The 23,235-nt window shown below is 54.6% G+C and overlaps 3 protein-coding genes across 5 annotated transcripts in view; 2 read left to right on the forward strand and 1 right to left on the reverse strand.

Annotated features, from left to right (window-relative positions):
* Positions 1-13,557, forward strand: part of Smg5 (SMG5 nonsense mediated mRNA decay factor) — a 28,579-nt gene extending 15,022 nt beyond the window's left edge. Inside the window, exons 10-22 of the mRNA XM_036190078.1 lie at positions 519-727; positions 1,324-1,461; positions 1,619-2,224; positions 2,641-2,816; positions 3,704-3,779; positions 4,349-4,524; positions 6,040-6,198; positions 9,533-9,592; positions 9,932-10,091; positions 10,447-10,537; positions 11,315-11,389; positions 11,915-12,053; positions 12,235-13,557. Coding sequence (XP_036045971.1) covers positions 519-727; positions 1,324-1,461; positions 1,619-2,224; positions 2,641-2,816; positions 3,704-3,779; positions 4,349-4,524; positions 6,040-6,198; positions 9,533-9,592; positions 9,932-10,091; positions 10,447-10,537; positions 11,315-11,389; positions 11,915-12,053; positions 12,235-12,318 — 2,149 coding nt within the window. The 3' untranslated portion in view covers positions 12,319-13,557. The remainder of the gene's footprint in view (positions 1-518; positions 728-1,323; positions 1,462-1,618; positions 2,225-2,640; positions 2,817-3,703; positions 3,780-4,348; positions 4,525-6,039; positions 6,199-9,532; positions 9,593-9,931; positions 10,092-10,446; positions 10,538-11,314; positions 11,390-11,914; positions 12,054-12,234) is intronic.
* A 2,261-nt stretch (positions 13,558-15,818) lies between these two features.
* Paqr6 (progestin and adipoQ receptor family member 6) lies at positions 15,819-20,307 on the forward strand. 3 transcript variants are annotated; one of them, XM_036190221.1, is made up of 8 exons: positions 15,819-16,098; positions 16,824-16,899; positions 17,442-17,569; positions 17,811-17,881; positions 17,956-18,082; positions 18,743-18,839; positions 19,048-19,198; positions 19,517-20,307. In XM_036190221.1, the coding sequence occupies exons 1-8, from the start codon at positions 16,079-16,081 to the stop codon at positions 19,789-19,791; spliced, it is 945 nt and encodes a 314-aa protein (XP_036046114.1). In that variant the 5' UTR covers positions 15,819-16,078; the 3' UTR covers positions 19,792-20,307. The 3 variants fall into 3 exon arrangements, with proteins under 3 accessions (XP_036046114.1, XP_036046111.1, XP_036046112.1); XM_036190218.1 differs by having other exon boundaries at positions 15,821-16,098; positions 17,679-17,881; XM_036190219.1 differs by lacking the exon at positions 15,819-16,098 and adding an exon at positions 16,114-16,378 and having other exon boundaries at positions 17,679-17,881.
* Positions 20,308-20,374: 67 nt separating this feature from the next.
* On the reverse strand, positions 20,375-21,457 carry LOC118586036 (bone gamma-carboxyglutamate protein). The gene is made up of 4 exons (XM_036191111.1): positions 21,203-21,457; positions 21,027-21,059; positions 20,817-20,886; positions 20,375-20,625 (listed from the first exon to the last, which is right to left on the reverse strand). The coding sequence occupies exons 1-4, from the start codon at positions 21,264-21,266 to the stop codon at positions 20,493-20,495; spliced, it is 300 nt and encodes a 99-aa protein (XP_036047004.1). The 5' UTR covers positions 21,267-21,457; the 3' UTR covers positions 20,375-20,492.
* Between the last annotated feature and the right edge of the window lie 1,778 nt (positions 21,458-23,235).

Genomic DNA, 23,235 nt, shown 5'->3' on the forward strand with positions numbered 1-23,235 from the left:
CAGCCTTTCCCGGGGGTTTAACCCTGCTTCCTGTGGAGTCTGAAACACCCTCCTCGGTCATTATTTTGTTTGTTGTTTTTATCAGTTGAAGCAGGGCCCTGCTCACACGGGACAGCTTCAGTTTTATCTTTTGACATTGGTCTGTGTCCCTCCCCTCAAGTCCCCATAGTCTATAGGACCCTTAGTGGTTCCTCTTTGTTTTTTTTGTTTTTTTTTTTTAATTTAATTTTTAAAATAGTCTTACTGGCCTGAAACTCAGTGTGCCTATATGGATCAGTCTGGCCTTGTATTATCGGAAATCTACTTGCCTCTGCCTTCTAAGTGCTGGCATTAAAGCCATGTACTGTCGTGCCTATGTGACTTGTGTGTTTGTTGGATGTGCCAGGGGTTGAGCCCAGGGCTTTATGCATGCTTGGCCAACATGTGAACTACATCCTTAGTCTCTGACTTTCGGGTTGTCAGTTCTGTGCCACCCCACGCCATCACTGACATCGCTTATTCCTCCTTCCTCCCCAAAGCTCCATGGATTCTGAGCTGACCTCACTTTGTCAGTCAGTCCTAGAGGATTTCAACCTCTGTCTCTTCTACCTGCCCTCCTCACCCAACCTTGGCCTAACGAACGAGGATGAGGAAGAATGTGAAAGTGGATATGCTTACCTCCCTGACCTCCTCATCTTTCAGATGGCCATCATCTGCCTTATGGGTGTGCACAGTTTAAAGAGAGCAGGTACTCTTACCACATCCCTCTGCTCCCCACTGCCCTGTTGGCAGTGTGACATGACAAGACTTCCTTCCACAAGTAGTCCCTTCCTTGCATATGTATGGAGAGGGAGGGCCGAGGGAGCCTACTGATGGACCTCCTGTGAAGGAGCAGAGGTGCTTTGGGTTCTTACCTCTCCCTAAACCACCTCCATAGACAGTCATGTTCTCTCCAGGGCCCAGGCCTTTGTATCAGAGCACTTAGGAAGAGTCTGGAAACATTTCTGGCAGAGGTAGTGGGAGAGGCGGTGCTAGATGCCAAGACTCTTGGGTTACCAGGAACAGTCTCAAAGCTCTTGCCCTAGAAGTAGGTGTATCTTCTTGCCCTAGAAGTAGGTGTATCTTCTTGCCCTAGCAAAATAAGCTAGGGCAAGAAGATACACCTACATGAAAAAGTGTGGGGTGAGCTGGTATATTCTAGTTTATGAGAAGGTGGATACTATTCAAGAGACTTGAGAAACCTTTGTCAAGAACTGACCTTGAGGAGCAGTTGAGCCAGTGGATGAGTAGAGAGGGGTTGGACAAGTTGGAGGTCTGGTGCTTACTCCTTTCTCCTGGTTGTAGGATCCAAGCAGTACAGTGCAGCCATTGCCTTCACCCTGGCCCTCTTCTCCCACCTCATTAATCATGTCAACATACGGCTGCAGGCGGAGCTGGAAGAGGGCGAGAACCCTGTCTCGGCTTTCCAGAGTGATGGCACAGGTTTGAGGCTGGAGGGGCTGTGACTGGAAAGTTGCGTGGGTCTTGGGGAATAAGGAGGGAACTGCATGCCTTGTGAAGCTGGTGTGAGAGGGCGTGTTCCAGCTTACAGGTCCTAGTGGTTTTCAGTTCCTCTTCCCTGGCTTTCCCCTTTATGCAGATGAACCAGAGTCAAAAGAACCACTAGAAAAGGAGGAGCCAGAGCCAGAGCCTGAGCCTGCTGTGGTGCCCCAAACTGAGGAGAGTAGAAAGAACCGTAAGCACTCCCGACTCTCTTGTCTTCGTCGCCGTCGCCGCCACCATCCTCCTAAAGCTGGTGATGACAGTGACCTGAGTGAAGGTTTTGAATCAGACTCAAGCCATGACTCTGCCCAGGCCAGTGACGGCTCCGACAGTGGCTCTGATAAGAGCCTGGGAGGCAGGGGCACTGCATTTGATGCAGAGACAGACTCAGAGATGAACAGCCAGGAGTCCCGGTCAGACCTGGAAGACATGGAGGATGAAGAGGGCACAAGGTCTCCAGCTCCGGAGCCTCCTCAGGCCAAATCAGAGGTGCCTGATTCCCTCAACGGCCCTCTGGGCCCCAGTGAGGCAAGCATTGCCAGCAATCTCCAGGCCATGTCCACCCAGATGTTCCAGACGAAGCGCTGCTTCCGACTAGCCCCCACTTTCAGCAACCTGCTCCTGCAGCCCACCACGGAACCCAACAGTGTGGCCAGTCACAGGTCTTGTGTCAACGGAGATGTGGACAAGCCTTTAGAGCCAGGTACCTGAGTCTCTGCCTCCTGCTTGGGTGCACATCTCCATACTATGGTTATGAGAGACCACCTTCTCTTAAAGGAAGCTCACCCTTGGTGCTTTGCTATCAAGAGTCCTTTTCCTGTACACGTACTCATTTCCAGCTTCCAACACAGAGAAGCTACACAGAGAAACCCTGTCTCAAAAAAACCAGAGTGGGGGGAGAAATTTTAAATGAAGTCAGCTGTCATGGCATACACCTTTAATCCCAGTGCGAAGCTCTTGGTTTAAAAATCAGTGGCCTGGTACAGCGGGGCAGGGGTCTGACAGTGACTGAGACTCTAGGTGGGTGGAGTGGGTGGGCCACAGTCTCTGAGAGTACAGGCAGCCTATTGCCAAATGCTGTTCACTGCTTACCCGTTTTCTCTCCTTCACCCCCTCCAGCCTCTGAGGACGGCTCTGAGTCAGAGGGGAGCGAGTCCAGCAGCCGTTCCTGTCGCAATGAGCGCAGCCTTCAGGAGAAGCTGCAGGCCCTGATGGCTGAGGGCCTTCTTCCTGCTGTGAAGGTCTTCCTCGACTGGCTGCGGACCAATCCCGACCTCATCATCGTCTGTGCGCAGGTGTTTACTCCACATCCCACATTGTCAGGTTCCACAAGATTGGAAGGGTGATGAGATCAGAAGGGCCAAGGTAGCCTGTCTGTGGTCTGCCAAGAACCTGATTGGCCTGGCAGGAGTGGGCATGATCTCTTCCATCCAAGAACCTATGTCCAGGGGATGGGGAGGAAGTTGCTTTATTTTTCCAAAGCTGACTTACTTAATAGCTGACATTCTGGGAAATGTTGGGGGCCAGACTCAGTAAACATGAAAGAATACAGAGGAAAGAAAGGCATCAAAGGCTCGGTGGTGGCGCATGTCTTTAATCCCAGCACTCAGGTGGCAGAGGCAGGCAGATCTCAGTGAGTTTGAGGCCAGCCTGGGCTACAGAGCGAGTTCCAGGACAGCCAGGAACACAGAGAAACCTTGTCTCCAAAAACCAAAATCTAGGAAAAAAAATGACAGGGAAGTAGAGGACAGCAACAGATGGGAACGGGGCAGAGTTGGGGCCTTCCCAGGCAAAGGCTGTGGCTTGGGAGAGGCATTCTTAGAGCCGGTCTTGTCAGACTTGCTGCCAGGGGGCTGCCTGGGGCCATGCCTGCACCACCACGGGATTGGAGCATCAGTCTTGAGCTTGCTGCAGTCTGTGCCCAGTGTTATAGTCTTGTTTACTGTGAAGAGCCCTCTGTTCTTTTCTGTGAGTTTCCATTAGGTACATAGAGAAACCAGCTCATGGGTCTTGCTTTCACACTATTTTCTCCAACCTGATCCAATTTCCTAATCCTGTGTGAACTTCCTCTTGTAAATCTGCCTATCAAGTCCCTCTGAGTCTCAGAACACAAGGCCCTGGGTGTGCTACCTGCCTTGCTTTCTTTCCTGTCTTTGTCTGAAGGTATTCTTTTTCTCCCCAGAGCTCTCAAAGTTTGTGGAACCGCCTGTCTGTGTTGCTGAATCTGTTGCCAGCAGCTGGTGAACTCCAGGATTCTGGTGAGTGGGCCCTAGGACTATTCTCTCTCACTGGCCCCATCAAACCTGGTTGGTCCCCCTCTTGTAACTTAGATTTGAGGGTGAGGAGCCTCCCTAGCATGTAGCAAAGCAGTCAGTGTAGTTTCCACATCCACACTGCTCTTGTTGAGCTGGTGGTCTTATGTGCGAGGAGGTATGCTCGTGGGGAAGGAATGGGCTGGTGAGAGCAGAGGAACCAGGCTGTCATGTTACCGTGCGGCCTGTAGGCCGTGAGCGTTGACACCATCACTGGTCAGGTCATCCCTCTACCACCTTCCCACTAGAAAACTTCTGCTGTTCTCCCTGCTGAGACTCACCAAGACCTTCCTTCCCAGATGACTGTCCTTGTTCTCCCCTGCTTCCTCCTCTGGCTCCAGCTCTGCTATCCTAGAGCTCCACCTGCTTGGCCTGCTGTCTCTCTTCCTTCCCTCCATCTACCGTTTGTCCTAGGTCTGTGTCCTGTCTCATCAGCCTGGTAACCCTATAGGAGGTTTGTATTTCCTGTGTGGCCATTCGCCAGGGCAGTGGTCTGATAGTCTCCTTCTGCCTAGGCCTGGCCCTGTGTCCTGAAGTCCAGGGTCTCCTTGAAGGCTGTGAGCTGCCTGACCTCCCTGCCAGCCTGCTGCTCCCAGAGGATATGGCACTGCGGAACCTACCTCCTCTCCGAACTGCTCATAAGCGCTTTAACTTCGATGCAGATCGGCCCCTGCTCAGTGCTTTAGAGGAGGTAAGGGACTTGCTTCCTGCCACGAATGCCAGGCCTTTGACATGCCCTGCAGCAAAGCAGGGTTTCTTGGCTGGGGCAGGACACTCTTTTGTAGACCAGGAACATGCTCCAGGCTCCAGGCTCACTGTGACAGGCGACTTTCCAAAAGTGTGACTAGGAGTATTTCCTTTTCCTTCCTCCCCTCTGCTGAGGGCAGAGCACGTCAGTCAGGACTGGGAGCTTTCCAGCTTCTCTGGGTCAGGCTGGAACTGAACATCTGTCTGACTGGCAGAGCTGGAAAGCACAAACGTCCACTTTGGTCAGCAGCTTTCTCTCTTGAGTCTGTTACCACATAGGCCATCTGGGGGCAGCAAAGGGAAGCCAAACAGACAGGCTACCAAGTTTCCTCAGCTGCCTTCTCCACAACCAGAGAAGCCTGGCTGTACTTGTTTTTATATATATATTTGTTTTGGTTTTTTGAGGGGTTTTTTTTGTTTGTTTTTTTGTTTTTGTTTTTGTTTTCCGAGACAGGGTTTCTCTGTGTAGCTTTGTGCCTCTCCTGGAACTCACCCTGTAGCCCAGGCTGGCCTCGAATTCACAGAGATCCGCCTGCCTCTGCCTCCCGAGTGCTGGGATTAAAGGCGTGTGCCACCACCGCCCGGCTTACTTTTTGTTTTGTTTTGTATTTTGTTTTTGTTTTGAGACAGGGTTTCTCTGTGTAGTTTTGGTGCCTGTCCTGGATCTCACTCTGTAGACCAGGCTGGCCTTGAACTCACAGAGACCCACCTGCCTCTACCTCCCAAGTGCTGGGATTAAAGTCATGCGCCACTACCACCCAGCTCTGTTTTTATATTTTAAGGTAGACCAGATTTTTATCTGAGGGGCATGAAGAAGGGCTTTACTGACCAAAAAAATTGAGAAGTGTGGGGCTGGAGAGATGGCTCAGAGGTTAAGAGCACTGGCTGCTCTTCCAGAGGTCCTGAGTTCAATTCCCAGCACCCACATGGTGGGATCTGGTGCCCTCTTCTGACCTGCAGGCATACATGGAGGTAGAATGTTGTATACTTAGTAAGTAAGTAGACAGAGAGATAAATAAATAAAATAGAGAAGTGTGATCCTAATGTGTGTCTGGTTTTACATGTGAGGTGCAAAGAGCCTTAGGGGAGATGGCTCTAGAACCTGTCTCCTCACTCCTGGGCTGTTGCCTTTTTTTCCTTTTTTGTCCTTTTTGTAGCACTGGGGATCAAACCCGTGGCCCCACACCTGCTGGGCAGGCATTGCACCACTGAGCTACACCCAGCCCCACTCTCTTACTTTCTCGTCAGCCCAAGACCTGGCCCTCTGATCTCCTGGGAGTCTCCTTGCCCTGCTAGCCTCTTCTTTGTTTACAGTTAGTGCTTAGTGGGTCTGTATCTTGGTGCCCTTGCTGCTGCAAGGTGGCTGGCTTAGCAGGGCGGCAAGAGGGTGAGAGTGAGGGTTGTTGGGGAAGCTGCTGAGACTGCCTGCTCAGATTAGCTGGGTCTCCGTTCTCCCCAGTCGGTGGTGCGCATCTGCTACATCCGCAGCTTCGGGCACTTTGTTGCACGACTACAAGGCAGCATCCTGCAGTTCAATCCAGAGGTCGGCATCTTCGTCAGCATCGCTCAGTCTGAGCAAGAGAGCTTGCTACAGCAGGCTCAGGCCCAGTTCCGTATGGTGAGTCAGCCTTCCCTTCCCTTCCCTTCCCTGGGAACTCTTTCCACTGGGCTTCCTGAAGAAGCAGTAAGGAGCTCAGGTGCACAGGTGGTTCTTATCTGAAGAACCAGGAAGCTAGTTCAGTGGCCCAGCAAGGCCTGAGGGATGGAGCTGCTAGGTAGGGCATGAGAGATACTCAAGTACAAGAATACATAAAGCCGGGCGGTGGTGGCGCACGCCTGTAATCCCAGCACTCGGGAGGCAGAGGCAGGTGGATCTCTGTGAGTTCGAGGCCAGCCTGGTCTACAGAGTGAGTTCCAGGACAGGCTCCAAAGCTACAGAGAAACCTTGTCTCGAAACCCCCCCAAAAAATAAAATAAAGAATACATAGAATTGGCTATGCAGGGGTAGGTGAGAAGATGGAGTCATGGTGCCAATCGGCTCCTTGCCTGTTGATGATGCTCAGCAGGTGTTCCCACGCCTTCTTTTCACCAGAGGTTAAAACTGGGGAATGGAACAGAATGTGGAGTTTAAACATGGAGGAACTCTCTTGTTTCAGACGTAGTCCCATCCAGAGAGCAAGCAGTGGCCTGTGATGCTCAGCACAGACACTGAGAATTCACTCTCTGTCGGGCTGGTCAGTTTGTTAGACACTGGGGTTAAGCAGTAAATATGGCGGTCTCTTCATTCGTGGGCCATCCACTCTGTGAGCATTAGTGTGCATCTCTCTGGGCATGTGCATCCCTGGCAGTGTTGTCCTTCCTTTGGAATATGGTTGTCAAGCATGGGGATTAGTCAGCCAACCTCCTCTCTGACCCGGCAGCTTCCTGACCCTCTGAGTCCCATTGCTGTGGGCATTTTGACAGGCTGAAAAAGGGACCATGTTTGCCCAGAAGCTCCCTTCCTTGCTGCCTTAGGAACAAGCACATTTTGTTAAAAGCAAGCTTTTGTGTTAAGGCTTTAGTGTTAACCTGCACAGGAAGACAGAGGTGGGGTCACAAAAATAGTGAGGGAGGTTACACAGCTTTAATATCAAACTGTTGGGACTGGAGAGATGGCTCAGAGGTTAAGAGCACTGGCTGCTCTTCCAGAGGTCCTGAGTTCAGTTCCCAGCAACCAGATGGCAGCTCACAACTGTAACTCCAGTTCCAGGGCATCTGCCACCCTCATACCAATGCACATAAAATAAAGTTTAAAAAAAAAAAAAAAAAAAAAAGGTGGTAAGCTTTTGCCAGGCGGTGGTGGTGGTGGCGCATGCCTTTAACCCCAGCACTCGGGAGGCAGAGGCAGGAGGATCTCTGTGAGTTTCAGGCCAGTCTGGTCTATAGAGTGAGTTCCAGGACAGGCTCCAAAGCTACACAGAGAAACCCTGTCCCAAAAATAAATGAATGAATGAATGACTAAATGAATGAACAAACAAACCAAGACGGTTGGAATTTCTGCGGTCGTTTTCTCTAACTCACAGCTCCCAGAGGTAGGGACAAAGGCCAGTGAGTACCTTCTTGTGTGGTTCTGGATGCTGCAGGCCACACTGCTTCCTGCTCTGCCCCAGTCACTGACTTACCCCAAGTTTGCCATCTCTCGTCACACACTGAGCACTCTGTGTGCTTAAGCTGTGTTGTGAATGCTCTGTCATTTCACCCGCAGCCTTCCTGCAGCATGGGTACCTAGATCTTCACTATGAACAGTTCCAAGACACTACAGTCGGGGACCAGGGCTCTGACGTCTTAGGGAAAACTTGAGTTCTTTGCTTTGTTTCAGTTGTAGACTTCTTAGCCATGTTAGGATTATGGGCATATGCCACCATGCCTGGTGCCAACCATGAGCATTCAAACTGACTGTTCTGTGCTGCTTTGGGGCTTAATTTCTGTGCAGCCCATATGCTCGCCAGGAGCTATTGTCCCATTGCCAAGTGGCTACCAGGCTTAGGAACTCTCTCCCTGGCCCTTCTGAAGAAAGGGTTTCCCTCTGAGGCCAGCAGACCCACATCTGTCTGAGCTGCTGGACTGCTGATGGCGTGCTTTTCTCCTTCCTGCACTCAGGTGATTCTTCACATGCACTGATCCCTCAGGGGAGTTGTACAGTGGCCTTGAGCCCCTTTCTGGATCTTGGAGTTTCACAGTGACAATTAACATAAGCAGTTGGGTTGATAGGCTCAATTCTGCAGTGAAAGGGGAATTTTGTCCACTTCGTGCTCTCCATTTCTATCTTCTGGCTGGCCTGTAAGGATGTGACCTTGTCAACTGGGTTCTTCCTTCCTCCTCTACCAGTGCCCCTCAAGGGGCATGGTTGGCATTTGGGGCAGGGTAGTTCTTATCTGTGCCAGAGTCTGCAGGGTAGGAGTGAGTCAGGCATAGCCCTGGGATAATTGTCAAAACTGAGCCACTGGGATTGGTGTGTACTATTAACTATGGACTGTCCATTCCCACCAGTTCTGTGTGACACCCTATGTGACATTTGGTTACGTCTCTAACAGATCCTTGGCTTTCCACATTTTTTACCTCCCTGACTCGATTGAAGAGAACTAACCAGTCACTTTACAGAGTTGTCTGGTTTGGTTTCATTACAATGACGTCTGAGGACACACTTGGCTCACATAAGAGCCTTCAATGGTGCCCAGTTACCTCACAGGAAAGATGTCTCACCCTTGTCCACATTTGGAGTGAATGAAGGGCTTGAACTTCGTTTTGAAAACAGGAAGCATTCCAGATAAGGTGATGGTGGGCATTGGGCAGTTTTGGAGCTGTTGTGATTCTTGTGAGAGTGCAGGGGTGAACTAGCAGAGCAGAGCAGTGTGGACTAGAGTGTCCTGACAGGGTTGTTCGCAGGCTAAGCCTGTGCTCTTGAGGTAAGGGGAGGATGTTGGTGTCTGGTCAGGATTCACTTGATTTGTGTGCTGAGAGGACAGACATACGCCACTTGAAGCAGTTAGTGATTCACTTACCAAGCAGAAGAAGAAGGCTGGGCAGCAGAAGGAGTGGATAGGGCTGCTGGACACAGACAGGTGCATGTGTGTCCTGGACAGCATGAGCTGGTGGAGAGCAGGCAAGGGGGTGTGGGGCATCCATCCGCTGAGGGGACCAGGCTAGAAGGAGCAGAGAAACCGAGGTTAGAGCCTAGGGCTCAGCAGGCAGTGTCGTGCATGCTAGAAATCCTCAGCTCTCTCCTCTCCATAGGACTACCAGGCATGACCTACCATGGGTCAGTCATGGGTCGTAGAGGGACCAGAAAAGACTCCTTTTCTGTGCCTCCCTCCCCGCCTGGAACAGGAATGCCGGGACTTCCCACAAGCTGTATACCTAGTCCTCTGGACTCCGGACACTGCCCTTCTTCTCACAGCTGTGTTTCCTTGTAGGCAGAGGAGGAGGCTCGGCGGAACAGACTCATGAGAGACATGGCTCAGCTACGATTACAGGTGGGCAGTGTGCACATCCTCCTGGTACTGGTCCATCTGTCCAGTCTCAGATGTTCCCTGCCCTGGCTCTGGACCACTCCTCCAAGAGCTCTTTCTTGGCCTCTGGAATATTCTCCCTGATGCTCAGCCTTCCTTCTGCTTTCTTTGTCTCTTTGCCCCAAGCTGTATCTTCACCCACTTTACCCTCAAGGTCACTGGTAGAAAGACTCCTCTGTCCCAGTAGCAGTAGGAGGAGCCCTGTAAAAGCCGCCTTAACACGGCCTAGTGTCTTCTTACTGTCTCCTCAACCCAGCCCGCTGGGCTCTGTGCACCCCCAGCCACTCAGCCTTTTCTTACCAGCTCGAGGTCTCCCAGCTGGAAGGGAGCCTGCAGCAGCCCAAGGCGCAGTCAGCCATGTCTCCCTACCTCATCCCTGACACCCAGGCCCTCTGCTACCACCTCCCTCTCATCCGCCAGCTGGCTACAAGTGGCCGCTTTATCATCATCATTCCAAGGACAGGTAAGTTTTTCAGGGAGGTTGGGTGCAGATGAGTGTGCTTTGGGATTGAGAAGCCCTTATTTGATGTCCAGTGTACGTGTGGTCTTGGTCCTACCATTTGTGAACTGCAGCCTTAGCATAGGCATCTGTGCTAAACATCACTGCGAAAAGTACGGGTAATGCGAAACCCAAGTGGAAATGCCTGGTGAGTTGTTAAGCACATTGCTGGCTGGCCACATTTTCAAAGAAATGTCCAGAATCTTGTGGGCATCACAATCCTACACACATCTCCCATTCCCTGTAGACATCTCCTGCAGCGTGGTCTGCAGTCTGAGCCTACTGTCTTGTCCTTACCTATTCCCACCCCGCCTGCTAGTGATTGACGGCCTGGATTTGCTGAAGAAGGAGCAGCCAGGGGCCCGGGATGGGATCCGGTACCTGGAGGCAGAGTTTAAAAAAGGAAACAGGTGAGAGCCTAGGTCTGGCTGGGGCCTTTGTGCAACCTGGGGCTGTTATTGAGCCATGCTTAGGAACTCTTGGCTCCCTGCAAGTACAGGGGCCTCATTGGTGCTTCCTGTGCCGCTTCGGGAGGTCTCAGCTGCTAGGACAAGGAGGCTACAAGAGCTGAAAGCCCTGAGGAGCCAGAGCGCTGCAGCCTTAGCATAGGCGTCTGTGCTCTATGTCTCCGAGGCAGAGTTCGGACCGCACCTGCTGGGGGAAAGTAGCAGTCCGGTCCCAGCTCCAGGCCCTGGCTCCTTTGAAGGAGCTGTCATGCTTCAGTTGGAGACTGAAGGAGCAGGCTCCCTATTTGTCCACTAAGAAGGCTGTTTAAGCCACCCAGGGAGAAGCTGGAACTCAGCCCAGACCCCACCCTTCTAGCCTTGGGGATTGAGGGAGCAGGAGAGGAGAGAGCTGCTTCTCTACCCTGCTTCTGGCCTGCCTGGCCAGGAAGCTACACAAGGCTGGTTTGTTTGGAGGTCACCCCCAGAAGCTCTGACTTGAAAGCATCTGCTTCTACTGCCTTCCCAGCTCCTCCCCTGGGAAAAACCAGAAACTCGATGTTATCAGTAGAGAAAGCCAGCCTGGCATCCAAGAAGCTACTTCAAAATGGCTCCAGACAGCCTGAAGGGAGGGACATAGCTACCCTGTCTCCCTGAGCTGACACACCCTGCCCAACTACAATGGCCTGCTTTGTGTGAAGTGCCCTCGCTGTCCCTATCCCCACCTCTGCCATCTCTTTGCAGATACATTCGCTGCCAGAAGGAGGTGGGAAAGAGCTTTGAGCGGCACAAACTGAAGAGGCAGGATGCAGATGCCTGGTAAAGTATCAGCCCTCTCCCCGCAGAAACTGTCAGGAGCTGACTCTGCTAGCCCCTCTGAATTACCCCTACCCCTGGAGCAGGATGGGCCAGCATAACCTACCAGGGCCTCCATAATCTCAGTCACTTTAGCCCGGAGATGTCTTTGCTCAACCTCTTGTCCACACCTCCTAGCATGCACTCCAGGGCCAGCTTCCAGGACCCACTGCCACCAGCTGCCTATTTGCTCTCATCTCTTGACCCTCCCCCAGGCTCTAGCTTGCCTGTCCCACGGAGATTTTTTTTCTTTTTTTTTTTTTTTGGTTTTGGTTTTGGTTTTTTGAGACAGGATTTCTCTGTGTAGCTTTGCGCCTTCCCTGGATCTCACTCTGTAGACCAGGCTGGCCTCGAACTCACAAAGATCCACCTGCCTCTGCCTCCCAAGTGCTGGGATTAAAGGCGTGCGCCATCACCGCCCGGCCTGGAGATTTTTATGTTTAGATTATGGTCATGCCTGGTCTTGTTCCCTTTACCCCACATTCTCAGGACTCTCTATAAGATTCTGGACAGCTGCAGACAGCTAACTCTGGCCCAAGGGGCAGGGGAGGAGGACCCGAGTGGCATGGTGACCATCATCACAGGCCTTCATTTGGACAACCCCAGTGTACTCTCTGGGCCCATGCAGGTAGGTCACTGGTGAGGTGGGGAGTAGGTATTAGAGTCATCTTCAGACACACCCCCGCATGCACACACGCGCACATGCACACTCCAGACAAGCTGCCCCTTTCCCACCATCACCCCTCCCCAGTCCCACTCTGTCGGGTCAGGCCCTCCCTCACCTCCCGCCTCCCTCCGTCATCCCACAGGCTGCGCTGCAGGCCGCTGCCCAGGCCAGTGTGGATGTCAGGAATGTTCTGGACTTCTACAAGCAGTGGAAGGAGATGGGCTGAGAGGCACAGGCCCTGCAGTGGGGCTGACTCCAGATCCCTGTTCTCTCTGCAACCAGGACCTCCACCTGTAGTCACCCACCACACGCAGACTCAAGCAGGCCAACAGGAAGGCAGGCCAGCTGCACTGAGGCTGCGGGGAGGGCCCGGGAGCCAGCTGGGAGGATGGGGCCGTGTTGCTAAGGCGAAATCAGGGAGGTGAGGAGGGCTTGGAGCAGGAGTGGCTTGAGGACCCCTGGCCAGCCTTCCACGGCAACCCCTGTGTCCCCCCCAGGGTGGGGCTGGCACGGGCCTGCATTTCACTGGAGCAGTTCCTGGACTTTGAGAGGAAAGGACACCAGAAGGCCCTGTTCTCACACAAGATACAGGGTGGGTGGGGCTGCGGGTCTGGGCCCCTAGCTCTCAGGAAAGTGTTGGGAGATACTGAGTGTGGGCATAGTTCTCTGCAGACCCTGCCCATCCTCAAGAACCTTCCCCCTTTTCTCCCATGGGGGACAGGGCAGCTCTTTAGCCAGCTGTGGTGGCTCTTAGGGAAGCAGGGCCTGAAATGGCCTACACCGGAGCAGGGGCTGCACACTCCAAGGCCCCACTTCCTTTCTGCTGCTGCCCAGCTTCCAGGCCCACTTAGGATGTGGGCTGGCTGGCTATATGCCAGTGGTCATCCCTTCCCCACCAGTTCCACAGTCACTGTGCTTGGTGCTCTTGGCCGCTGTGCTGAGGTAAGGGGTGCCAAGGAAGGAGTGAGGGCCAAGGCCACCCCTCTCACCATCCAGGGAGAGCTGGAGGAAGGGTGGCAGAGAAGCAAGATCCCTGGAAGCTGCTTACTCGGGGCCTCTGCCCTGAACTACCCTCCTTTGCCCATCCCCAGAACTAGAGCCCTGGTGGGCTAAGCATGGGCTGGCTTTTGGAGTGTCAGTGACACAGGAGCAGAGATCATGAATAGCTCAGGGTCGGACTGGTGCCCTGAGAGCACAGAGCTTAGGGGAGGCTCTGGCCATGGCTACCCCAGGTCCACCCTTCAGCCTGGAAGCTGAGCACAGCTGGGGCTGGGATCTTTTCTGCTCCCCCTCCTTACCCCAACTGGCCTAGCTGCTTTGGCTGTGCTTAGAGGAGCTGGCTTCCTGCCTTCCACTAAGACAGAGGGGCTGGGAAAACCAGGGGACAGTTGGGGTTATCCCATTTCCAATTCTGGCAGACTTGAGACTCAAGCATCACTTAATAAAGACCCCTCCCCCAAGCCCACTCTGTCTGCTGTGCCTTCTGTACAGGAGTCTTGCTGTGGGTTAGGAATGGGGAGGGGGGTGGAACCTGATGTGTTTAGAAGTACTCTACTGTTTGAGAGTGATAGCCTTTTCAGTGGGAAATCACTGCACACCTTGAAAAGGAGATCTCTTAAGTGCTTGGCCAACTGAGACTAAGGCCCAAATAAGAGTCTGCTTTGACGGGGCTGAAGAGATGACTTAGTGGCCAAAAGCACTTGTTTCTTGCAGAGGACCCAAGTTCAAGTCCTCCATGGTGGCTCACAGCCATCCATAACCCCAGTTCCAGGGGATCTGATGTCATCCACTTGGGGCTTCCACAGGCACCAGGCACACACATGGTGTGGGTTCATCTAGGCAAAACAGTCAAACTCACACAAAATGGACCTTGAACAGAAGATTTTACTGACATATAGTTATACTTAACGTTTCACCAACACTGTCACCCTTAAGTCTCTTTCAGCCCCCAGCCCCGGGTTGCACTTAACTTAAACAGGAGCAGGAGACTGCAAGTCTTAAGCATTTAGATTTACGCAAAGATAGGACATATTGCCAGAACTTTTTAAGCGTACAAGTGGTTTGGTTTGGCTTTTTAAGACGGTTTGGTTTCTCTGTGTAGCACTGGCTGTTCGGGAACTCTCTGTAAGCCAGGCTGGCCTCGAACTCAGAGATCCTCCTGCTTCTGCCTCCCAAGTGCTGGGATTAAAGATGTGTGCCACTATCCTGGCCAGTGTTTTGTTTTTTGTTTATGTTTTTTTTTTATTTTCGAGACAGGGTTTCTCTGTGGACAGTCTTGGCTGTCCTGAAACTCTGTAGCCCAGGCTGGGCTCCAACTCGCAGAGATCCACCTGCCTCTGCCTCCCAAGTGTTAGGATTAAAAGCGTGTGCCAGGGTTGGGGATTTAGCTCAGTGGTAGAGCTTGCAAGCACAAGGCCCTGGGTTTGGTCCTCAGCTCTGGGAAAAAATAAAAAAAGATGTGTGCCACCACTGACCTGCCAGTGTTCTTTTTTTGGAATAGTTTTTACCCAGGGTCTTGCCCACCCGGCAGAATTGTGTTCTTCCGGATAAGAGCAAAGATGACTTAATAGCAGACCTGGACCCTGGACTCAGGGGTGCTTGTGACCCTTCGGTTGCCCTAAGCTTCCTTGTAAGAGGTTTGCCTTAGGTGGCCCATAAACCACTGTCTGTTTGTCATGAAACTGCCTAATGGCTTGTCCCCCTTGGTGAGTAAACATTTACATCCTAGCACCCACTTATCTTAACAGGCCTTGTTAGATGCTACTTACCTTTGGGGTACTTTGGAGGTAGTGCTCCGCTAGCTAAATTCCAATCATGTGACTTAACGTCTCCTAATCTATTAGTCCTTTGTAACATCACTACCACTGAACTGTATCACCAACACTTGTGGCTTCTAAATTGCTGTACAACCAACCTGGCCTTGGACTTGGGTAGTTCCTTCCGTTCTGGGATAGCCAGAAGCATCACCATTCCTGGTTTACAGATCAGTGTGAAGAAATCTACTGCCTGGGCCTAGTTTGGTGTCTTCCATGGGGAATAAGCAATGAGAGTTGAAGCTAAGGTTCTTTATACCTAACGCCACTGGATTGGCAACTCGAGTGTGAGCAGCAGAAAATATTAGAAAGATTTAGAGTGTGGAGATAAACTGATAGAAAATAAAGGGTAGCCTCGAGAGGGCCTGGAACCTATTCCAACGGGCCCTTAGATCTCAGCCCTAAGGTATTTATAGAAATGCCAAGGGGTGGAGCAAAAGACCCCGCCCCCCCAGCACACAAGTGCAGACCATCTCCACACCTGCACTCAGGCCAGGCCCCAGGTCCGATCATCGTCTCCGCAGTCCTGCTGGGTAAAGTCAAGCAAGAACCTCAAAACGGGCTCCACATTGCAGTGTCGGGGTAAATCGGGTTCGTGTGCCCTTCCCAGATAGGCCAACATTCACCAAGGGCAAAGCAGGGATGCCTTCTGAGATGCAGCTGAAATTGGTTTTGGAATGTCCTGCCTAGCAACCTCAGATCCCGGGGAACTTGGATCAGGTGTCCTGGTCAGAGGGTAGATCCCAGCTTGGGCCCCTGGCCTGGTGAAGACAGCTCAGTAAAGTGGGCCCCGACACACGCTGAAGGGCTGGCGGTGTGTAGGAGGCCAAGTGAGCTGCCTGCTAATGGGGCTGGGCCACCCCGTGCTACTCCAAGACTGGCAGACAAGGCTAAGATTGTTCCCCAGCCTCCCTCTGTCTCCCATCCTGCCGGGCCTGGCCCACATCCCCAGCCACTCTTCTCCCTGTCAGGCTGACTGGCAGGAACCAGAGACTGCCTGTGGAGTCCGGTCAGCTCCCATCTGAGGAAATGGAGATGAAGCATCGGCCCAACCCCACATTCCTCTCTGCAGCAGAGATCTCCAGATGCTTTGCCGAGGGCTGACGGACCCCTCCCAGGACAGGGGGGTTGCAGTCAGGACAGGCGCTCTCCTACACCGCCTCTACATTTGGGATGAAGGGCCTGGGGACCAGGTTTGTGTTGTCACGCTGGGCCAGGTCCTCAGCATCGAGCTCAGAGGACAGACCAACGCAGTGAAGTCCCCTAGACGTCGCTCCGGGACGGGCGGGGCTGGCGGCAGGAAGAGAGGGTGGACTTGCTGGGAAGTTTAGCCAAGGGCCGGAGGAAGGGTCCCGTGGGTCTCGTCCGTGGCCCCGCCCACTCATCAGCCCCGCCCCCGCCGGTGCCAAGGAATGTGCTGCGCCAGGCGACTGCGAGGCGGGCCGAGCCGAGGCCACCCGACGCGGCGCACAGGTCTGGGCCGAGGGGCGCGGGACCCAGGAGGGGCAGGGGTCCCAAGTGGCCTCACGGGCACGAGTGGTGTCCTCCGAGAAGAGAAGGGCACCCCTCATTCCTTGCCCTGCTTAATTAAACAGTTTCCCCGAGGGCACTAATTTTGTCTGCAGGTCTCCGTCCTCTGCCGGGGTGTGGGTGGGGGGTCCTACAGTCAGGGTTCTAACAGGGGGCCGTTCGCTGCGGGGTGCCCTTGCTGCACGCCAGCAGAGGCTGAGGACCTCTCCTGCAGGACTGGATGCCCCAGGCTAGGGCCAGGGAGGAAAAGGGAAACAGTTGTGGCCAGCACCAGCTGCCACCCGTGTAGGAGCCCATCTTGGGCTCAGTGGCTGACTCTACCCCGAATCCAGTCGTAGGAACCTGTGGATGGGTGCCAATCCCTGACCCGCCCCTGTTCTGTCTCCAGGTCAACGGGGAGGAACCTGGCCACCATGCTCAGTCTCAAGCTGCCTCAACTTCTTCGAGTCCACCAGGTCCCCCGGGTGAGGGTCCCCAACCCATCAACCTTGTCTCTCCCCAAAGGACTCATTGGGGCAGAGCTTTTTCTCTTGTTAGCTACTAGGGAAGTCCCTCCTGCGAGCTAACTTTGTTATCTTTCTGTTGCGGTATAGAACCTGCAACCCCTCCCCAAATGTCCCTCCATCCAGAGTCCCCTTCTGCAGAACACCCTGTGTGTGTGTATCCCCCATCCTATCTGACCCCAGGATAGTTCCGGGGTTTGGAAGGCTGTGGTAAGAAAGGAGTTGGAATTGAGTTTAGCTTGGGACCACTGTGATCTCCAGCGCATCTTCTGTCCTGTTTCCAGACATTTTTGTTTTTATTTTTCGAGACAGGGTTTCTCTGTGTAGCCTGGCTATCCTGGAACTCACTCTGTAGCCCAGGCTGGCCTCGAACTCACAGAGATCTGCCTGCCTCTGTCTCCCGAGTGCTGGGATTAAAGGTGTGCACCAGGCTACCAGACACTTTTCATGCAGCGGAAAGGCCTGCACCTTGACTCCTCTGCTCTCTCCCCCACCATCCCCAGGTGTTTTGGGAAGACAGCATCTTGTCTGGCTACCGACGCCCCACAAGCTCGGCCTTAGACTGTGTCCTCAGCTCCTTCCAGATGACCAATGAGACGGTCAACATCTGGACTCACTTCCTGCCCACCTGGTGAGCGAAGGCTCTGCCTTAGGTTTTGATGGGGTGCCCAGCGGGCAGGGACTGGGCAGGGACTGGGCAGGCACTGCGGCCCCAGCGCCTGAGCAGGTGCCCGGCACAGGTACTTTCTGTGGCGCCTCCTGGCGTTGGGCAGCCCGGGCTTCCGCGCAGAGCCGTACCACCTGCCCTTGCTGGTCTTCCTTCTGCCCGCCTGCCTCTACCCCTTCGCATCCTGCTGCGCGCACACCTTCAGCTCCATGTCGCCCCGTGCGCGCCACATCTGCTACTTCCTGGACTACGGGGCGCTCAGCCTCTATAGCCTGGGTGAGCTGAGGGCAGTGGGTGATGGTGGGGCGCAGAGGGCGAGCCCGCAGGCCTCAGCTCTCACCTCGCCGCAGGCTGCGCCTTCCCCTATGCCGCCTACTCCATGCCGACCTCCTGGCTGCACGGCCGCCTGCACCAGTTCTTCGTGCCCACTGCTGCGTTCAACTCTTTCCTGTGCACCGGTCTCTCCTGCTACTCGCGGTGGGTTCTGGACCTCCCCAGTGTCGGAAATGGTAGGCAGGCAGGGCTGTGGCTCAGGGTTACTACACAGCTTGAGCCACCCCAGTACCCTATCCAGTGTGCTGTCCTGGAAAGGCCCTTGTCTTTATGGCCACATAACAGATGTGTCATTTACACGGGGGCTGGCGGGGGGGGGGGGGGGGGGGGCACAGGACCCTGTGCCCTGAGGGCCTTCTCGTTTTTATTATTTTCTGTTTATTGTGTGCTTACCATACCTGCTGAGTTATCTCACCAGCCCGTTCCTTCCCCTCTCCCTTCACTTATTCTTTTTCCTTGCTTCTTCTTTTTCTAGACAGGGTTCTTCTGAGTAGCTCTGGCCGTCCTGGAACTGACTCAGTAGCCCAGGCTGGCCTCGAACTCAGTGCTTTCCCCCTGTCTCTGCCTCCCAAGTGCTGAGACTTAAGGCTGCCCGCACCACCACCGCCTTCAGACAGTGTCTTCAACTCTATGGCTGACCCTCCTGCCTCTACCTCCCAGTGCTGGGCTTACAGGCATGCCTCACGCACCTGCTTCCTGATGCTCTCTTAGCCACTGAGGTCCTTCACCCACTTTGACCCAAGACAACTTCTTACCTGTACTCACCCCAGAGATGGAGACCAACCCGCTTTTCTTGTCTGTCAGGTTCCCAGAGCTAGAAAGGCCCAGGTTCAGCAAGGCTCTGCGCACGGCCGCCTTTCTCTACCCCTTCCTGTTCGACAACCTCCCTCTGTTCTACAGGGTAAGGGTACCAGGGCCCTGCTCTGCCTGCCGTCTTGGCCTTAGGGTGTTCCGGGCCTCTCTCCTCAGCTCTCTGCCTCCTCTCCAGGCGCAGGCCCCTGGTGCCCACCGCCTCGGCATCCCTGCCCCCATCAGATCTTAGATCTTAGCTGTACCCCTTGTTTCTTCTCCCGGGGACGCTCCCAAGCGGCTCTCTTTTCTTTCCCCAGCTGCAGCTGTGCTGGGGCAGGGCCCACAGCTGTGGGCAAGAGGCACTGAGCGCCAGCCACGTCTACCACCTCCTCTGTGCTCTGCTCACGGGCTTCCTTTTTGCAGCCCGTCTGCCAGAGCGCCTGGCACCTGGCCGCTTCGACTATATTGGTGAGCACGAGCCTGGCTCAGGCTGGCCTGGCAGAGCAGGGAGGCTGCTGCCCCAAGTGCAGAGTGAGGTGGGGACATGGGGGTATCCTCGCCTGAGGGTGGGTGAGAAAGCCAAGAAGGCTACCCCGGCCCCTCCCCCAGCCCTCAGTAATCACAGAATTTAGGGCTTTACGCAACTCAGTCCAGTCGCTCTTCCAGAACCTTTAGGGGTCTGGTTTTCTTCCCAGGCCCAACGGACAGGTGACTACCCCGGGTTATAGGTGAATCTGGTCAAAACTGGGGTGGGTCTGTGCTTAACCAGTCCATCCCCACCTTCAGGCCATAGCCACCAGCTGTTCCATATCTGTGCAGTGCTGGGCACCCATTTCCAGCTGGAGGCAGTGCTGGTTGATATGGGATCCCGCAGAGCTTGGCTGGCCATGCAAGAACCCAGCCTTGGTCTGGAGGCCACCATGGCCACCTTGAGCCTGGCGGTGACTGGGAACCTGCTCATCATCGCTGCCTTCACAGCCTCTCTGCCTCGGATCCCCGAAACCTGTCCCCTGCTGCAGGGTGACCCGCTAGAAGCGGGTCTCCAGGCTAAACAGGAGTGAGGCCCGTCTCCGGGGCTGTCATGGAGGGAGGCAGAGGCCGGGCCTCATTGCTGTGGAGGAGCCCTGACAGGGGCCTGAGAAGGCAGAGGCTGTTCTGAGCCTGAACGGAGTGGCTGAAGAGAAGTCGGGACTGACTCGTGGGAGAACAGGACCCAAGAGGCGAGCGAAGGCCAGGAAGTGGAGACGGGTGCCCAGGCCCGAGCAGAGCTGGCAGGGTGGACCCTCATGTGGCCTCTGCCCTGAAATCTGCTCACCTCAGGTCATCCTGAGTGCTTGTGAGCCATCCGGACCACATACCGCCCTGCCAGATGGTGGCCCTTGTCAGCAACTGTGTGTCCACACACCAGCTGCCTGTCTTGCTCACCACTGTGACCAGGCTTCGCTGCTTCATGTGTTTGGATGTCCCCGGTGATATAATGGTTATGGTGGAGTCGCTGAGGGGAGGGGGCTGCTGGACTTTAGATGACACCTCCAGTGTTACCCATAACAAATAAACTGGACTGTAGCTTTCTGGGATTGAGTGTGAAGCCTCCCCACACCTCTACCCCCACCACAGTGGACAGACGCGAGCCTGCTTCCTCCTCTGGACTTTATTCTGGAGCAGCTGTGCCACCCAGGGTAGGGAGAGGGAACAGGGAGAGTGGAGTCCTGGAGAGTAGCCAAAGCCGAGGCTGCCATCTGGCCCCAGGGCAACCCGTGCCCTAAGCAGTGGTGCCGTAGAAGCGGTTGTAGGCGTCCTGGAAGCCGATGTGGTCCGCTAGCTCATCACAACTGGGGTTGAACTCACACACCTCCCTCTTGGGCTCCAGAGGATCTGGGTATGGGGCTGGGGCTCTGAGAAACACCATACAGCTGCGTCAACCAACATGGGGGACACGCACCTCCTTCCCACTGTACAAGAGGCTCCAGGGCCCGGGGCATTGGAGGATCAGTCTGCAATGTGCAGTCCTCGCAGTTCACAGACTACCTCCCCCCTGCCAATAAGGAAAGTGAACAGCTCTGGCCAGGTACTCCTTCCCACTTACCCAGGCCCATGACCCAGGTAACGGCGGAGCCTATTCACTACTTTGCTGCCCTCTTGCTTGGACACGAAGGCTGTGGAGCAGAGGGACAGGGTCAGGTGATTCTGGGTTTGGGAGGGAAGGTGGGGGCAGCCAGGCAGAAAGCAGGGGGAGCTGAGGGTCTAGAAGACAGGGGGCAGGGCGGGGCTGAGGCTCCAGGCGTCCTACCAGTACCTTTGTCAGACTCAGAGGCACTGGGCTTTGCATCTGTAAAGGAAACAGCGTGCAGTTAGCTCTGTTCCATCCCCCTCTGCCTCCACGGTGCTTTGTCCCTTCCCCCTGCCTTCCCAGAGCAGATCCCGGGATCTTCAGGGGTGGGGTTTCCCACAGAAATGAACAAGGACACACACCTGCTGGGCCAGAGAGGCAGAACGCAGCCAGGGCCAGGAGCGTGAGCAGAGAGAGGGTCCTCATGGCGTCTGCCAGTTCTGCACCAGGATGCTGAATGGGACTTCTCGGCTCTGAGCCCTTCAGCCTCCAGTACCATTTATATCCACTGCCTGTGCCCCAATGTGCGCAGGCGGGGCAGGGGATGCTGCCAGGACTAATTGGGGGTCATGTGCCCTGGCTCAGCAGGTCAAACCCAAAGGATGCTGTGGTTGAGGATTGCAGCTGCCTGGGCAAGGCCCTGCGAGTGGAGTGTGGGCCACAATCAGAGGATGCCAGACTCGGAGACTGCCCTCGACCCCCACCCCCGGTGCCCCACCTCCCTAGTCTCTGTTTTCTTCCTCGGCCTCAGCTGGAACACTGGCTGGGCCCTATGAGTACTTAGAGATGGCGCAGAGGTCTAAAATAGGTTTGGGACGAACTGGGCTCCAGATCTTATAGCCTGTGATTTTCAGTGTGTGCCACGAGGGCAGGCTCCAAACCCTGGGGAAGGAGTGGTCAGTAATGTCCTCATTTGCCCAGTGCAGGGCAAGGGCAGCTCAGCTCAGCTCAGCAGGGAAAGGGTCCGATAGTGTGCTGGTTAGTTTTATGGCGACTTGAGACGAAGCCTCAATTGAGACAATGCCTCCGTAAGATCTGGCTATCAGGCATTTTCTTAGTGACTGATGGGGGAGGCCCAGCCCATGGTGGGTAGTGCCATCCCTGGGCTGCTGGTGTAAGAAAGTGGGCTGAGCAAGCCACGTGGAGCAAAGCAGTAAGCTTCAGCCCTCCATGGCCTCTGCATCAGCTCTGCCTCCAGACTCCTGCCCTGACGTCCTTCATGAACAGTGATATGCAAGTGTAAGCCAAATAACCCCCTTCCTCAAGTTGCTTTGCCCTACTGTTTCATCACAGCAATTAGCAACCTTAACTAGGACAGGTAGCATGGGGCCAAGGGCCCAAAGCCCAGACCTAGGCTGACAAAGGTAAGGACGGCCTCTTCCATTCTGGCAGTGCGGAACACAGACCAGGGAGGTTGACCCTGCAAGGTGTACAGGGGTGGGATGCAAGTCTGGGTCCTGACCCTGTGGTCCCCGTCCTGCTGGGGTAGTGTCAACCTCAGACAGGGCCTGCTCCTGTGCCAGGTGATAGAGACAGAGGGACAGCATCCTAGCCTAAGGCCTGTCTCCCATGAGGGCCACCACTGTCTCCCAGCTTGGGCGGGGCTGGGGTAGAGAATGAGAAAGTGACCTGATTGACCTTTTTGGTTTTTCGAGATAGTCTCGGGATGTAGATCAGGCTGGCCTCAAACTCAGAGATCTGCCTGCCTCTGCCTCCAGAGTGCTGGGATTAAAGACCTGCTACACCCTACACCTCTCCCTGACCTGTCTTTGGTCACCTAGCCACCAGCTTGAATTCAGAATGGTGACAGCTGACAGCACAGGATGACTCTGGCCAGGAAAGCAGGAAGCAGAGCACCCACAGGCATAAACTCTGGAGCTTTCTGGATAGTGGCTGGAAGAAGTGGTGCCCAGGCTGTTATGGGGAGAGGGGCAGTGCAGGCAGACCACGGTGGGGTCTTCTGTCCTCAGGGTTCCTCAGACAGATCACAAGCAGCCCTTGGGTTAAGGTGGGGCTCTCGGCCAGGAGAGAAGAATGTCTGCCCCACCCTAGGGAAGACTGGCCTCCCAATGGGCCCTGGCTGAGGAAGAGTGTGGTGGGAGAAACAAGCTTAAGTGTTTAGTTGTGCTAGAGGCCTCCTCACATTCTCTGTGCCCACAGGGCAGCACAGGGCAGCACTGGCTACAGTGACAGCTCATCCTGACCTGGGAAACCCAATGGTCCTGGGTCCTGCTGCCATCCTGCACGGGGTGATCAAAACAAGCCACTCCCTAGCCTGCAGTCTTCCAGTCCTCAGACTGATTGATGTCTTGACTGCAGACAGAGCTCAGGAGCCCAGAAGTGGTCCTGACCCCAGGCGGCTGTCGAGGAAGCATCCTCACAGATTACAGTGCAG

This window comes from Onychomys torridus, chromosome 6 (genome assembly GCF_903995425.1).
Source record: "Onychomys torridus chromosome 6, mOncTor1.1, whole genome shotgun sequence".
Classification (NCBI taxonomy): domain Eukaryota; kingdom Metazoa; phylum Chordata; class Mammalia; order Rodentia; family Cricetidae; genus Onychomys; species Onychomys torridus.

Bases quoted from the DNA above. Each gene is read 5' to 3' on its own strand.
- Paqr6 (XM_036190218.1), top strand. From the start codon at position 16,079: ATGAAGGGCCTGGGGACCAG. The intron at 16,099-16,823 runs GTTTGTGTTGTC...TTCTGTCTCCAG, and splicing joins ATGAAGGGCCTGGGGACCAG to GTCAACGGGGAGGAACCTGG. The intron at 17,882-17,955 runs GTGAGCTGAGGG...ACCTCGCCGCAG, and splicing joins GCTCAGCCTCTATAGCCTGG to GCTGCGCCTTCCCCTATGCC.
- LOC118586036 (XM_036191111.1), bottom strand. From the start codon at position 21,266: ATGAGGACCCTCTCTCTGCTCACGCTCCTGGCCCTGGCTGCGTTCTGC. The intron at 21,060-21,202 runs GTGTGTGTCCTT...TTTCCTTTACAG, and splicing joins CTGCCTCTCTGGCCCAGCAG to ATGCAAAGCCCAGTGCCTCT. The intron at 20,887-21,026 runs GTACTGGTAGGA...TCTGCTCCACAG, and splicing joins TGCCTCTGAGTCTGACAAAG to CCTTCGTGTCCAAGCAAGAG.